The sequence below is a fragment of the Hyposmocoma kahamanoa genome, unplaced genomic scaffold (genome assembly GCF_003589595.1).
Source record: "Hyposmocoma kahamanoa isolate Upper Pololo Valley unplaced genomic scaffold, ASM358959v1 120, whole genome shotgun sequence".
Classification (NCBI taxonomy): Eukaryota; Metazoa; Arthropoda; class Insecta; order Lepidoptera; family Cosmopterigidae; genus Hyposmocoma; species Hyposmocoma kahamanoa.
In genome coordinates, this window is record NW_020653415.1 from 3,153,939 (window position 1) to 3,169,761 (window position 15,823).

Genomic DNA, 15,823 nt, shown 5'->3' on the forward strand with positions numbered 1-15,823 from the left:
CTAACATTTTTTGTATACCAATGTAAAATTATAATTTAATTTGTTATTTTATAATTTAATTTATTAATACAGTAAACATATGTAATATAAGTACAGAAAAAAAAATTAACAGTAAATTAATAATAATTGTCTTAACTTTAATACTCTCATCATGGCATGTTCACCTGTAATTGGTTAAGCATTTTAACTGTAACACCCTGTCAAATGTGTGTAAAATATTGTTGTAACCGAATGTATTAAGCTTTGGTGAATTTAAATAAATAAATAAAAAATACTTACCTATATGTACATAGGTAGATTATTTAATTGGATAGCATGTTTTTGAATTAAGTAATACCCATGTATGTAATAAAAAAAATATGAAACCACAGATTATGAAATATATGAAAAATGTCTGTTTAGGTAATTAGGGATTCAGTTCAATACAAAATTCATTTTAATCCGGTGCAAGATTTTTTAACTTATCATTATATTACTTCTTGATAAGAGTGCGCGCAATTAATATTATGCCTACTTATATTAAAACAACCAAAATTTCAATATAGAATTATACACAGAATGTACTATGTGGAAAATTCTAAACGATCGCTTCATGTTTAATTAGCTGTATCTTTCAATACCGAGGCCGAATGCCGTTTAATCATCTCCTTAAAATACTTCATTAAGTTCGTAATAAATTTCCTAATTGACGTTTTGTATTAATATATGGACATATTTAAAACTTGTCTAATTGATATTAAAAAAAATTTTTTTTTTCTAATTTATTAAATATTTCGTATAATTAAATGTTTTAAAATTCAAATTCTGATCAAATCACTCTAAACACATTCTTTTGTTTTGTTTTATTGCTTATTACATTCCTAAAGTAAGAATTATTGTCTGGAAGCTCTCAATATACTTTTTTAAATAATACTAATTTGCATACATACCTAAATATAAAATAATTTCACAACAAACTAAAATACAAAACCTACCTGTATAGGAAATTCGAAGGGAGAGCTGACCCGTTCTTCCGGGCCCTTTCCAGTTTTCACATCCACTCCCTCCTTCGAAATTCAAATCCAAAGAAAAACACTCAAAAGTTTAAAACAGTCACTTCATTTTATAGAGACAACAGTTCACAATACCGTTCTAAAATTCAAAAGTAACAAAATCACGAATATATTTATAATAACTTTTACGCGGGAAAACTGTTTAGAATAGAAGTAGCGAAATGTGAGAGTTCGTTCGGAAACCGGCAACGTGGAGCGACGTGATCGCGGCAAGGAGGTCGGTTATCAACTGAAGGCGCGGCGAGAGGCTGGGCCGTGAATGTGACTTCGAGACAGGTTTTGTTGATGAGTCGAGCCGGTGCGGATATTGAGGTGCGACAGGAAGCCGTAACTGGAAGTGAAGGACTGCTTCTTCCTCGGAAGTTCCGGATACTGGAGATAGTTTGGGTGTAAACGTACAATTCCTGCGCATTCTTTCGTATTGATACAGGGGAATGTTTTATTGGGTAAGGTGTAGCTCTGTACAGAGTACTGTAAAGTATGTAGTATGTTACTGTCTGCAGTACTTAAAACTCAGTTTGGAATGTTTCGATTATGAAACTGTACTGAAACATTGGAAACCTTTTCAGGGACGAAAACCTGAAATTATTTAAGGCTTATAGGTAATATCGACTGTGAACTGACAATCGGTACTTTCTCAATTTTGACAACTTTAAAGAATGAAGAAAAAAAGTATTTGCGTCACTTGTATAGCATCTGGTTTATTAAATAAAAATACGTACACTGGCAGAATTGTACTCAGTGGGACAGAAGCCAAAACAAAAAAAATACGTAATCTTTAAATATTTTTATTACACATATATGTATGTAGTACGTATTTTTATATAATAAACCAGATGCTATATAAATGATTTTTTCTTCACCTGCAAAGTTGTCAAAAGTGAGATACTACCGGGTGCCAGTTCACAGTCGATTATGTTAAGCCGTAGATTTGACCCACACCACAATTTGAACGAACGACGACGAACAAACTAATTTGAAGGAACCACGGACTTGTTTATGAAATATATAAATCCGTGGAAGGAACTAACTTTTTTTATGATACTGTGATGGAACAAACACGTCTTGCACTTGATAGTAAGCTATACGCCTGACCATAATACCTACTGCCGTCCGCTAACTAACTAAAAAAGTGACAAAAAAATGTTTTGAGATATCATAAAAACCATAACCCCGTTTTCCGAATATTGAAATTGTTTAACGATATTTCAGCAATAAATAATAAGTAAAATAAAAAAAGGAAAATAATTTATTTCAGACAATGCAGTCCATACAAGTTAGTATAGTATATATAGTACATGACATCTTATATAACTATGTTAGTATTAGGATTAGTAGGTACCCAATTACAAAAATTATTTATTAACAAACAAATTAAAAAGTCTAGGCGAGATTAATCCTCCTTGCCTAACGCCACAGCTCAAAACATACTCATCAGATTGAGCATTTGCCCATTTTACTACCTTCTTTTGATTACTATACCAATGTGAGAAAATATCAACTACTTCAGGTGATATGCCCGCTTTCTTCAATTTTGTCCAGAGCATATTATATGCCACTAGGTCAAAAGCTTTTGAAAGGTCTGAGAAGCAGGCATATACCCCGGTCTCTCTTTTGATATAGTAATCAACAGCATATTTTAGTGACAAAATGGCAGTCTCGGTTGACAAGCCCTCTTTAAAGCCGAATCGTGTAATAGTATTTGGCCACTTACGTGATCATCTCACATCCTATCCAGAACTTTAGCTGTCACTGTCGCTAGTGAGATTGGTCTATAGTTGGATTTATCAGCCGTGTCACCAGTACGGTTCTTAACAAGCGGGATAACTAGTCTTTATCAGATACAGTGTCTTACACAGAAAGTAAATAACAAAGACAAAACTATAGTTATGCTATGCATCGTTAGGGTAAGTTCCGATATGCCGAACAAGTTAACTAATTTTAACTATAACATAATAACGCACACACTCAACATAGCCCCGCACTAGGGAAACCCTGTATCGCGGGTGCCATGGACACACACGTAGACAACCACAAATTACACCCAAACTCACGAGAGAAATAAATGTAAGCCATACAAACATTTCTCCCGGCCCGGGAATCGAACCTGGGACCTCTGTGTGGCAGTCCGGCATGGTAACCGTTCGGCCACTAAGGCAGTCAAACTGTTTTTAAAAGAGAATTTTGTGCTCCATTTTTTGCTATTTGAAACGGTCATTTGACCATTTGTCACTTAGCAGCGTTTTGGTTAGTGGACGGCAGAGTAGTGGCAGAGCCACTCAGAGCTGTAAATCACAAAAATCTGACATGCATTGCCTCTGCACCCGTGACATTGAAATTAATGAATGATGCTGGTGATTTACAGGCACATGGGTGTATGAGTGCCTGTCATTGCACCAGCACCCTTACCCTTCCAAACCGGAACGCAGTAATGCTCACATTACTTCTTGGCGGCAGAAATAGATAATGTGGCAGCACTTCCCTGAACGAACTCTTTCACAAGCTCTACTGCTACTAAAACTTTTTCATTAAATATTTTCTTAAAAGAAATATATATTGAGGCAGGAATTAAATGGCCCGCCCCCGTAGCATGGCTACGCATGATAGTCGCGACGCGCGCGATAAAATTGAAGTAAGTGCGCGCTATTGGCTATCTAAATTAGATCTGATGGAGACAGCCAATAGCGCGCGCTTATTCCAATTTTGTGGCGCGTGTCGCGACTATCATGAGTAGCCATGCTAAACTAAACTAAAACGCTGGCACACTTTTAAGCCTTCAAAGTTGATACTACCTCAGCTCGAATTCAAATTATTCCTGTACTGAATCGTTTCTACTGCGCGGGACGAACGGCGGGAACACTGGATTTATTTTTTTACAAACGAAATTAAGCCATTTAAAAAAATGTATATCGTATAGGTGTTCTATTTAGTTCAGTTGATATAAAAAAAACATTGGTATACGTAAGGTACCTATTGAATAAAGCGATTTTCTTGTAAATTTCGAGGTAAGTTTGTGGTTTTTTTCTATCGTGAACATTTTTAAGAATCGTGTTTTCACATTGTGTAGTAATCAGTGTATATCCTCAATTTGACTACACATTTTTTTCAAAGTGATTGATTCAACACTTTCACCGTTATACGGGATCAACCAAAGCCATTTGAGGTTGTATTGACTCTTAAAGGTCTAATGATGAAGCAGTAATGTGACAACGGGATCTCAGTATAAAAAAAAATTACAAATATTTTAAACGTTTATTTTCCTTTAATTTTATACATGGATTCAATAATGTCACGGGATTTTTTCGATACAAAAACGCATTCCATGTTAGTGAGCAACCGAATTGTACGCAAAACGTAAATAAGCATCAGTAGGCCTAGCACGGCAGAGCGCAACTTGCGCGAGAGTGACATATAAGCGTGGTTACACTCGGCGACTTTTAGCAGCGATGCAAACGCGCGACTGCATCGATACAAACGCGCGACTGCATCGATACAGTCGCTTCTGTTGAATAATTATGTACGAAAAATCTGTACAGGTTTATGCACTAAAGCGCGAGATCTGTGTGAGAATAGCAGTATCTCGCGCTTAATGTCGCTCTCGCGCAAGATGCTGTCGTGCTAGCCCTACTAATAAGGTGCACTAAAGCAGTCTTCCCACACGACATACCATTACTTCCCTGTATGTCTGGCGCACCCTAGGCAACAAGACGAGTACCCTACGCCGATTGGCAAATCCTTTTACCACGATGGCAGGCATTATAGTGCATGCCATCGATATAATAAAAAGAAGAAACCGATTATCCTACCATTGATTACATAATACAATGCAAGAGTTACAATAATAATTTTTTCAGATATTTTTACTCAGGTATTTTTGTAAGTTCATTTATTCTTACGTAAATATTGATATAAAGATCACAGATAAAAAATAAACTAGATCAAATGAAATAGTCAAGAAAATGTTAAGCTTGAGACTTTGGACTTTGGACCCTTCTTATCATACACAGCAGCGTGACATGTTCTTGACCCGAAGGGCTAGCATGATAGGGCGCGACGACTAGCCGAGAGCGACATAAAGCGAGAGATACTGCTAGTCTCGCATAGAGATATCGTGGTTTATGTCACTCTCAAGCAAGTCACGACTTATCATGCTAGCCCTACTAGACTCTCGAACTAACTTGACTTAACCTGACTTCACAATAATCATACCAAAAACACAATTTCTCTACTTGGCTACAATTTCTCTTCTTTACGGTAAAAGAAGAATTTTGTTTAATTGACTGATTTTCATATTCATTATATTAATTATGTGGAGAATTTCAGTATTAAATTTAAATATAAGTCCTCTCCACGTTGCCGCTGGCAGAAATAAAACATCATTACAAAAAACAATTCTATGTACTAAAGTTTTTTATGCGTGTTTTATTCAGTGAAAATTCTTACTTTTTTTATTATTTTCTTAATTTTAAACTGCCTCCGTGACCAGACGGTTACAATATTGGTCTGCGACGCAGAGATCCGGAGTACAATTTCCGGGAGAAATATTTATGTGGCCTACTATGATTTCTCTCGTGAGTTTGGGTGTAATTTGTGGTTTTCTATGTATGTGTCCATGGCACCCGCGATACAGCGTTTCCCTAGAGCGGGGCTATGAGTGTGTTAATTTAAATTAAAAACAATTAAAACCAATACACTGTATCTAATATCAAAGTCAGCATTTTGAAGAAAAGCTGCAAAAAGAATTTCTTTTGTAAAAACATTCTTGTTATGAAATTACATAACACTATAGTGGGACTTGCAGTGTTTTGGTTTGACACAAGTGACCTTGAATATGGGGTCAAGGAGCTGTTTTTTTATAAGAATATAATATTAATTATCATCTACTGTAATAAACACGGTGTTTCCACAATCCCTATAACTGTGGCTTGATATCTTTATTCAAAATCAGAGCTGGGTTCTGCATATCCAATTGACTTTGGGCAATATCACTAAGTGCCCCTTGGATCTTTTCTAGAAGTATTTCTCCTTGACGGACTACCTGCAGGAATATAAACAATTATTAAAAATTTATTTCAAATTTCTTATCTTTTTTTACACCATCATATTGTAGACTAAATTTCTAAACCTCATAAACCCATTTTGAGCAATTAAAGCTTAAAATATAATATTATGTAAGACCACTTTTAGTTATGAGGTATAATCATAGAATGTCGTATAATTATTTTTTAGTAATTCTGATTTTCGTGCCTACTCCAAAATTCACATTATTGGAGTTTAGGAGGTTTACGAATTCAACTGATGTTATGCATCATTACATTTAACATAATAATAATATAGGTTTCCAGTATAATGTAAAATGGTTGTAATAAAATATCAATATATTATATATATATAATAATCAATATTTTTATTAAATTGCTATTTGTAGAATTTAAAAATTTAACCTTTGTTTGAAAGAATAGTAAATAAATATTACATAAGTACGTAAATTGTTTGCTATGTCCACTGTACACAATACCTTAATGTAAAATAGACACCATTCTTACAACCACAACATTAGTGAAATGAGAGCACCTTGTAATGTTGTATAGGTATGTATGTGTTATACATATTTAACTGCCTAAATGGCCGAACGGTTACCGTGCTGATCAGTCACACAGAGGTCCCAATTTCTATTTTCTTCTTTTTTTCTTCTATTTTCAGGCCCAGAGAAATAATTATATGGTCTACAATTATCTCAGAGTTTGGGTGTAATTTGTGGTTGACTGAGTGTGTGTCCATGGCACCCACGACACAGGGTATCCCTATGAGTGTGTAAGTTAAAAAAAAATATATAGGCGTATATATAAGTCTTGACAAGGATCTCGAGTAGTTTCACCAGACAATAACAGTAAAATATTACCTCTTCCAATTTCTCTGCAGCCTCTTTATTTTCAGCCTCCAAACGCCTCAAGCTCTGAACTTGAAGCTCTGTAGAGCTCTCCTCACTCGGTAGAGACTCAATCAATGTGTCAATGTCTTTAGCACATCGTGAAATAAGAGTCGCGAACAAAACTGCATAATCTTCTTGATTTTGCTGCTGTTGTGGCGTTTGAGAGCCACTACGATCGAAACCAAGAAACTTGCTAGGTGTCGAGAATTGTTGCAATATGCCTATGCTATTGCAGAAGTGTTCTGCTTGCTGGACAAAAAGAAAAAATGCTGTAAACTTCGTGTGAATCTTTCGACATAATTTACAACTAAACTTCTTACCGTATTGATTGTGTCTTGTAACTGTGTGAGCCTGTCTGCCATGTTTATAATAGATAATTAATACTGAGCAATCGAAAAAACAGATACATTTGTTTAAACAGAAAATAACACCATACTCACGTAAACTATTTTTTGACAGTGACAAATAAAAATGTAATTGCCATAAAAGATCATTGAATCCTGCAAATTTTGTAACACAGAGAATTTATTACATTATTCTCACAGGACATTGGCGCAATCACCATTTTTTTTGTACAATTTTTATAATAATATTAAACTACCGTACATAGTTATTGTTACTTGACATTGGCAAAATCATTGATTATTTCGATGGAGCCATAACATTTAAAAGAAGAAGAAGAACACAGAGAATTCACTCAATTTGAAGACTAAAATACTGGCCTGGTATCTCTTGCGCTAATTGAAATAGTATTATGAATCATAATTTCGTACTTCTATATCTCAAAAAAATACTCGCATCGATCAAAAATCATCTATTACTTTTAAGAACTATTATTTCCAATTTGGCCAGTTCCGTAATATGGTAACATTATAATTTTTTTTACAATAATCTTATTCAACAAAAGAAAATCATACCATAAATCCTTGTTTTGCTTAAATATTTACTGACGTCTGTTTTTTTTAAGTTGTTTTACTTTGCAGTTTTGTATCACGTACGACTAACACTATACCTAATAAACACTAAAATAAATCACAAATTTTAACAAAGAATTTAAAACGTTCGTTTTTAACGGCAAGCTTATCCCATAAAGGGATTTCTTCCAACTAACTTTTACGATTATTGCGCAAGTAATCGTATTAAAAACTTTAAATTAATGAAAACACCAGTTTTGAATTAGGTATAGTGCTACTTTCACCGTAAAAAATATCCTGTGTTAACCTAGGTGTTAACTACCGTTAACACTTACTCGTAACAATTTTCCTTTTATTTTCGATCTTTGTGATTACTATATAGCAATAACGTAAGATTATAATTTGCGGGCATCTTATTTAGCGTACTTACCAACAATTAATAATAATTTATATATATATACAGAGTGTTTTTTATAATGGGACAGTATGGGGAAATCCGAAACCTTAGAAGATACAAAGAAACTGTCTTAGGGACAATTAAGTATTTTTTGTGAGAACAATTTTTTGGTCACGCCTGAGCCATAAAAATGAACAAAATTGATCAAAATATTTTTAGTGCTAATCGACTCGAATACATCATTTCATTGATCCTTTCATAAATGAAAGGATCAATGAAATGATGTATGTAAGTATGGATGTATGAGACGAAAAAATCGGGATTGCCGAAGTTGGTCTAATTTCATAAAATATATTTCATATAAAATTAATAAAATTGAATAATTTTTTTAAATTAGCATTAATCAAAAAAAAAATAAGGTGGAGACCGTTTAACAGAGTCCGTTTCTTAGAAGTATGATTTCATTGTATGGGCAGAATCGCAGAAATCGGGTCAATAGAAGTTGGTCAAATTTAATAAAATATTTTTTCATACAAAATGAATAAAATTGACTAATTTTTTTTAACACTGATAGACTCAATCTCTTAGAATAATGATTTTATTGTATTGAATGAAAACAGTCAGGACAGCCAGAAGTTGGTCAAATTAATAAAATGTTATTCAAATTAAAATGTAAAATTATAGGTACTAAGCGGAAAACACGATACTGGCGAAAACCTAAAAGGGCACCTGAAATAATTAAAAAAAGAAGAACATTTTCGTGGCCATTGATGACCCCTATGGTCCTTGAGCTTTCCAATGGCATAATTATGTATACCAATCAACACTGCCAACTTTTATGATGCGGACATCTTTAGAACCGCGAAAAAATTATCTTTTCCTAACTTTTTCTCGAGTACCTATAAAAAACCTGTCTATTTGTACATATAAGATTTTATTGCCTCTCCCGATCGGAAACTGCGTCTTTTCCGAGTCGAGGCGCGTAATTGCGATTCACAACTGACCAATCGGAAACTTTTGACATTTCAAATTGGAACAATAGTTGATTTAACTTACAAATTAGAAAGATATAGTAGTAATCAGGTTCGTCTTCTCGCTCAGAAACCCATCTGATTTCGAGACTACCCGGTCGAATCAATTCAGATTTGAATCAAAATGAGCAGGCTGATTTCATATTATGTTATTGGAAGATTCCTAGTTTATATTATTCTTAGATTAATTGTAAAATTAATATGAACAACTTTTGTAGGAAACCCTATTATATATATCTCGCAAACTTTTTACGGTTAACCATGTAAGTATAATAATTGGTTTTATTAAGTCTTGAAGAAACCTGGACTTGGCTTTAGTATATACACAAAACCTCGTAACATTGTGGGTAGGTATAGGAAGGAAAGCGAGACCACTTTTTTGAATTTTAATGTGTTTAGAGACTCCATCCTCTAAGGTTATCACATATGTTGTTGCTATAGGCAGTTCTAATACGACCAGCATCACTTAATATGTTCATTAATGGAGTTCCAGTTATTTAGGCAAGAAACGAAACAAAACTATGCATTAACAGATTATAAGAGCAGAGAGCTAGATATAATATATAGAGAGAGAAAGTGTACTTTAATTGAAAGAAAACTGTTCAGTAACATTTTATTACTTAATCAAGCACAAAAACATAAATAAATAAGTATTCTAAGACTAGAAGTACAATATCACAATTCTTTAATAAATAGTTTGTGTAAGTATTTACAGAAAGTGGTAACTATTTAGAGCTCTTTGCTAACTTAGAAACTATGAGAAACAGAACCGTGACTAGATAGATCTAAGATGATATTTAAGTAAACTTTCGATCAAATTTGTAAGTGAAAAAAAAAAATTTCATCATAGCAAATGAAAATATTTTTTTTATCAGATCTAATCTAAGTAGCGTATATTTGTTTTTTCAAATACACCAACTTTTCGCGACTGACTGACCATGGGCTCAGTAAAGGGCCCGAAACGAAATAGTTTAATTTGCTATGTGTCAAATTTCAACCTAAAAATGAAAATGGAACAAAACCATAGTCAAATTTGAAATCAACTTTATGTCACTTACAATAAAAACAGTTAAATCAAAGTGTGCATATAGCGTTCTAACAACAATGTGAATATACACACTGAAAATAAATATGTGGTATATATCAGAACGCGTGCGCCTTAATACACTGTGCCCTTTTTCGTCGACTTAGCAGGGTCAAATTATAGATATCATTCTTAATTCCAAATAACACTATTTCGGCTCGACATTACTTACTTCGACTAACACATTTATTCGACAAAACACATGTTTGACAGTTCACTATTCCGACAGAATACACAATATTTAATATAAATATTTGCTGTATTGAGAGACCACTTTATTCTTGAGCGGAATATGTCATATACATAAATATGTCTGAGAAATAATTAATAACTAGTCTGAGAAATAATTAATAACTAGTCTGAGAAATAATTAATAATTGCTTAAGCGGTTATTTCTCGATTTCATGTTCCGTCGAACTAAAGACCTGTCGAACGAGTGTTTTGTCGAAGTAGTGTTCTCTCGAATTAATTTGTAGTCGAAGTACTGTCGAGTGGAAATAGTGTTATTCGAAATTAAGAACGACACCCTCAAATTATATACCTTTGAGAATAACATTATCAATGATATTAAAGATTAAACTATTTTTTCGGATTCCAATTTTTTTTAAACAAAGTTTCATTTCAAATATGCAGCAATCTCATCTATGTAATAATATGTATAAAAATCTATGAACTCGTTATCAATAATTTAAAAAATGATACATTACAGTACTTCAGATAGCTTGCGAATACACTAGATAACTTTTTGTGCATGCTTTAGTGCTAATAATGCATTTACATTATTTGATCGAAAGTTTCACTTGAAAGCTTGCGAATACACTAGATAACTTTTTGTGTATGCTTTAGTGCTAATAATGCATTTACATTAATGAGCAAAGCTCTTAAATATGAATAAATATACATAGTGTCGATGAAATAATTTCGCAATTTTCATTGCGAACTTGGGAGGCCACCGAAGTGTGCTACAAAAAATACTTTTCTTACGTCCATATACTAACAATACATTATTTGACTAGATAAAATACTATTAGAAGTATTTGAGAACTACTCAATATAAAGTGTTACAGAAACATTATAAATTATAACTTGCATAGTTATCTCTATGAACTAGACAAAACTTTCTCAAAATTAGTTACTTATAAATAAGTTAAAAGATTACTTATGGGTAACAAAGAAATATCACATGATATGTAAAATCAGAGTGTAAACAATAACTACACAACTCAAGTTAGGACACAGGTAACAGTCTTTTAGGGTGAATTGTGACTTAAAAATGCTTCAAAAGTTTACATTAATTATTGTGTCTTTAATTTAAATATAGCTTATTTTAAATGCAATGTCTTTGATTTTTTTGAATAACTGACTAAAGTGCCAACATAAAAATAACATGTGCCTCTTTACATACGTCTTTACGTCTTACTGGATTATTTTTAAAATGATGTGTAGTCGATATATGAAGATGTTGTGAGTTAACAGTAATAGATCCACTAAACCTCATTATTGAGCTAATACACCTAATTTACCCCGCAACTGAGAATCTGTAGGCAATGCTAACGCCCATTTCCGAAGACCTACCAACATTACTGAACTAAGAACTAAAATGGCACCAAATACAGAGTACATGCTAGGTATCTCGTTGAAAAACATAACCTGCCAAAGAAATGCGAATACTATGTCTGCTGACCTAGCTATAGCCACAGGTCCTGCCTGTTCCATTTGCAAAGACATTGTTAATAAAATCTGTCCCAAATAGCTGAATAATGCCAAACAAACAACCAACCACCTTTCTGTGCCACAATTCGGCATACACAAAACACCAAATGCAAAGGAATATAATAAAGTTTGCAATATGGCTATAGCACCAAAGTTTGTCATTATAACAGAGAAATGCAAGCCTTTTAAGACTCTTAACAACACATAAGCATTAGCTCCGAATATTGTAGAAACAAATGCTGCAACTGCACCTCTTAACTTGTTATAATTATCATTGTGACCAGATGTTACATCATCTCCAAATAAAAGAGGAGGATGGGTAATAAGTACCACACCTACTAGAGTTAAAATTATTGATACTGTGTTCCAAATACCACAAGGTTCCTTTAAAAAAACTCGAGCAAACAATGCAACAAATACAGGTACAGAAAATACTATAACAGAGGCGTCAGCTAAAGGCATATTCCGGAATGCATAAAAACTTAACATTAAACCCACTGTGCCTACTATAGAGCGCAGAACAAGCAGAACTCGTTTGCCTGGAGGGAATACTGGCTGTTCAGTGTAAATAACTACAGGTACAGTGGGCAATAGGACCCCTATGAAACGGAACATGGCTAACTGCATGGGATCTACGTTGACAAGGCTTTTGACGATAACTGAACATAGTGAAAAGAATAAGGACGATAGAGTAGCCAGTATTAAGCCCAAATATGGGCATCTTTTTAACAGAGGTCTCTTGTTTTCCAAAAGGTTAGGTATAGTCTCGTCACCACTTGCCGTGGATAAGTCCACAAGATGCTGCAGCTCTAGGTGCTCCGGCATAGCTCAGGAATAACCTGAAACCACATTCCACTACGTCAAAATTACAATTTTTTGTCATCGAACTTAACTCTTCTTTTTAAGTTCAATCTCGTTTACTCACCTTTCGAGACCACCTATTCTACAAAATATAGATTTAATTTTATTAGTTTTTATGCCTATGTAATTCTATAAATAATCCATGTTTCTACCTCTGTGGAAAAAATAATTTATTTTAATTTTCCACAAACTAGCACAGTGGTCTGTATATCGAGAAATGACAGGTGCGATCTGTTGCACGCAAAATAAAATTCATGCGCAAACTGTTGTAAAAAATAGAAAAAGAGTGCAAAGACCACATAAAAGGAAACGTAAACGATTTTCTATTCACAACCGAAATAAATACAAATTTAAATAAGAAACAAGGCAGTTTTATAACGTGTTTATATACTTAACTCGAAATTGTATTTTACTTTAGAGGCAAAGCACATTTTACGCAGTCCCCTCGTTGTTTGTCATTAATTTATAGATTATTGTTTTTGTTTAGACAATTGTTTATTTTAGACAGTCTAAAAGTTTATAGATTAATGTGATGTGGGGGTAGTACTACAAGCAAAAAGGTGCATTCAAGTCTTAAACAAACATCACTCCGTGGTGTTACCATTACAACATCACTCGCATTACTTAGACTATAAACATCACTCCGTAATATCAACATCACTCATTACATTACGCATCACGCGTACTGTTTCAGGTAATGTATCACGCGGGTGATGTTTCGGGTAATACATCACACACGCGTACTGTTTATAATGATGCATCACGCGTACTGTTACGAGTAATGTTAAGAGCAAACATCACTCCGTGATGTCAACATTACACACTTAGAATAATATTACACATTACATAGCATCATGACGCGTACTGTTTCGTTCGGACAATTGTTGTCTGATTAATGTCATAGAATTTAGACAATTGTTTGTCATTAATTAACATTTTTTTCATAACAGTTACAGATTCATTAAAAACTAATAATAATCAATTTTAATGTAGGTATAGTCATTCTATCAACGAATGTATGTATACCATAGATATACGTCTATTTTAAAACGTCAACTGTGAATTTGATCGCACCCCAATTTCAGGTCGTCACGAAATTTCAGTGATTACGGTAAGAAACCTATCAGACTATTTAAATATTTATTTGTTTTTATAGTGTACAATTCAAATTACGTAGTAAGGCTTCATTTGGTCACATTTGCGAGCGTTTATTCAAAGAGTTAAGTTATATTGTCCTGGTTTTTTATTGTCGGTTTTTTCGGTTTTCGTCACGTAATGATATGGAAAAGCCTGTGATCACATTGAGCTCTTTCTAACCATACAAAATTATGGAGTTATATTTGTTACCGATCAAATGCTATATAATCGACGACCTCCGTTGTCCAGTGTTTTGTGAGTTTTCATGGTTTCGCCATATTTGAGTCCCCGGGTACGATCCCCGGTCGAGTTAATTCAAAAAACTAACTTATCTATATTGTCTCGGGTCTGCATGGGTGTTTGTCGTACTGTCGTTGTTTTCGATTTCCATAACACAAATGCTTAAGTTACTTACTCGGGAATCGGAGGAGAGAAAGACCAAGAGATACAAAGACAGAAATGGAAGTATGTATGTACGAAAAAGAAGGAAAAATAATGTAATCCTACAAGAGATAATAAATTTATATGGAAGCCCTGCATATATTCTGAAAAGAAAAAATATTCAACTAGTGCTGGAAAACAAAAAGCTAAAAAAAATATATTCTGATTTTGACAAAAACGAACGAAGTCTGAGATAACAAAATTATCACCTGAAAGTAAAAAATACCCCAAAAGAAAATATTTCACCTTGACAGCTTTCCTATTATGCCTAGAAAAAAATTAAATTAAGTTAAAAGTTAAATCAGCTTATATTATGAATAAAGAGTCACTAAATATTACTATTTGTTTTTATGTCTTATATTATATAGACTTATATACTATCGATGATTATTTCCTCGCCACGTCGTCGTGGGGTAAAAGGGAAAATATTAACGGTTATTTTTTTATTAAATTAAGTTTTTTTATAATACCAAGTGACGGGACGAACAAGTCGTGCACCTGGTAGTAAGCCACACGCCTACACTTAATACAGATTTGGTGGCACCGCCACTGTGCCGCCACTGCGCCCGTCATCCTGAGGTATAAGTTGACAAGTCTCATGTACTTGTAATTTCATCAGCAAAATTATTTTTTATAAAGTTGGATTAATTTCCTCAACTGTGCCCAAATACCGTCATCGTACCAAAATAGAATATAATTGATACATTTAATGATGTAATTTAGTAAAATTGGTGATACTCTTCATTTAATACCCCTGCTGGAGTAATAAGCCCTGCGTACCACATTGTCTTGAATCCAAGGTCATGAATTGGCCGCAAATGTCAATCTTTCTAGAGTATCTAGAGCTAAAAATTAAAAAAAACAAAAAAGTTGAAATTCTGACTCGCGAGCGGCAACTTTGTTTTTTGTCGAAATATTAACGAAAATAAGATTTGCGGAAGCGGATTGCTCCCTTAAAACAGAAATTTTAATGAATAATGAGCGTTGGCGCGCTATCTAAAATACCCACTGTGGCAGAACACGTTTTAAATTCAGTAGAAAACAGGTTAAAGGACGAGGCTAGTAAGCAACGTAAGTTCCAACGTCTATTTTGTTTAAAAAAGTTAATTTAAGGGGGAACTAAACTTATGTCATTAATAGTTACAGACGAGGAACTGTTATCACTTCATTCTGTCTTTGGTAATGTATTACAACGCGCTCTAGACATACTCGAAAAATATCCAACTTTCGTCGCCTACACGACAGCGAATAAACTACGAGT

General features: G+C 33.7%; 3 protein-coding genes across 4 annotated transcripts in view; all 3 read right to left on the reverse strand.

Annotated features, from left to right (window-relative positions):
* LOC113240121 overlaps window positions 1–1,291 on the reverse strand; it is a 146,698-nt gene extending 145,407 nt beyond the window's left edge. For both annotated transcript variants that reach the window (XM_026477345.1, XM_026477344.1), the window contains exon 1: window positions 975–1,291. The gene's annotated coding sequence lies outside the window, so the exon portion shown is untranslated. The remainder of the gene's footprint in view (window positions 1–974) is intronic.
* Window positions 1,292–4,148: 2,857 nt separating this feature from the next.
* On the reverse strand, window positions 4,149–7,411 carry LOC113240135 (mediator of RNA polymerase II transcription subunit 21). The gene is made up of 3 exons (XM_026477362.1): window positions 7,305–7,411; window positions 6,955–7,233; window positions 4,149–6,090 (listed from the first exon to the last, which is right to left on the reverse strand). The coding sequence occupies exons 1-3, from the start codon at window positions 7,344–7,346 to the stop codon at window positions 5,965–5,967; spliced, it is 447 nt and encodes a 148-aa protein (XP_026333147.1). The 5' UTR covers window positions 7,347–7,411; the 3' UTR covers window positions 4,149–5,964.
* Window positions 7,412–10,833: 3,422 nt separating this feature from the next.
* LOC113240151 (solute carrier family 35 member G1) lies at window positions 10,834–13,189 on the reverse strand. The gene is made up of 2 exons (XM_026477382.1): window positions 13,049–13,189; window positions 10,834–12,962 (listed from the first exon to the last, which is right to left on the reverse strand). The coding sequence occupies exon 2, from the start codon at window positions 12,946–12,948 to the stop codon at window positions 11,908–11,910; it is 1,041 nt and encodes a 346-aa protein (XP_026333167.1). The 5' UTR covers window positions 12,949–12,962; window positions 13,049–13,189; the 3' UTR covers window positions 10,834–11,907.
* Between the last annotated feature and the right edge of the window lie 2,634 nt (window positions 13,190–15,823).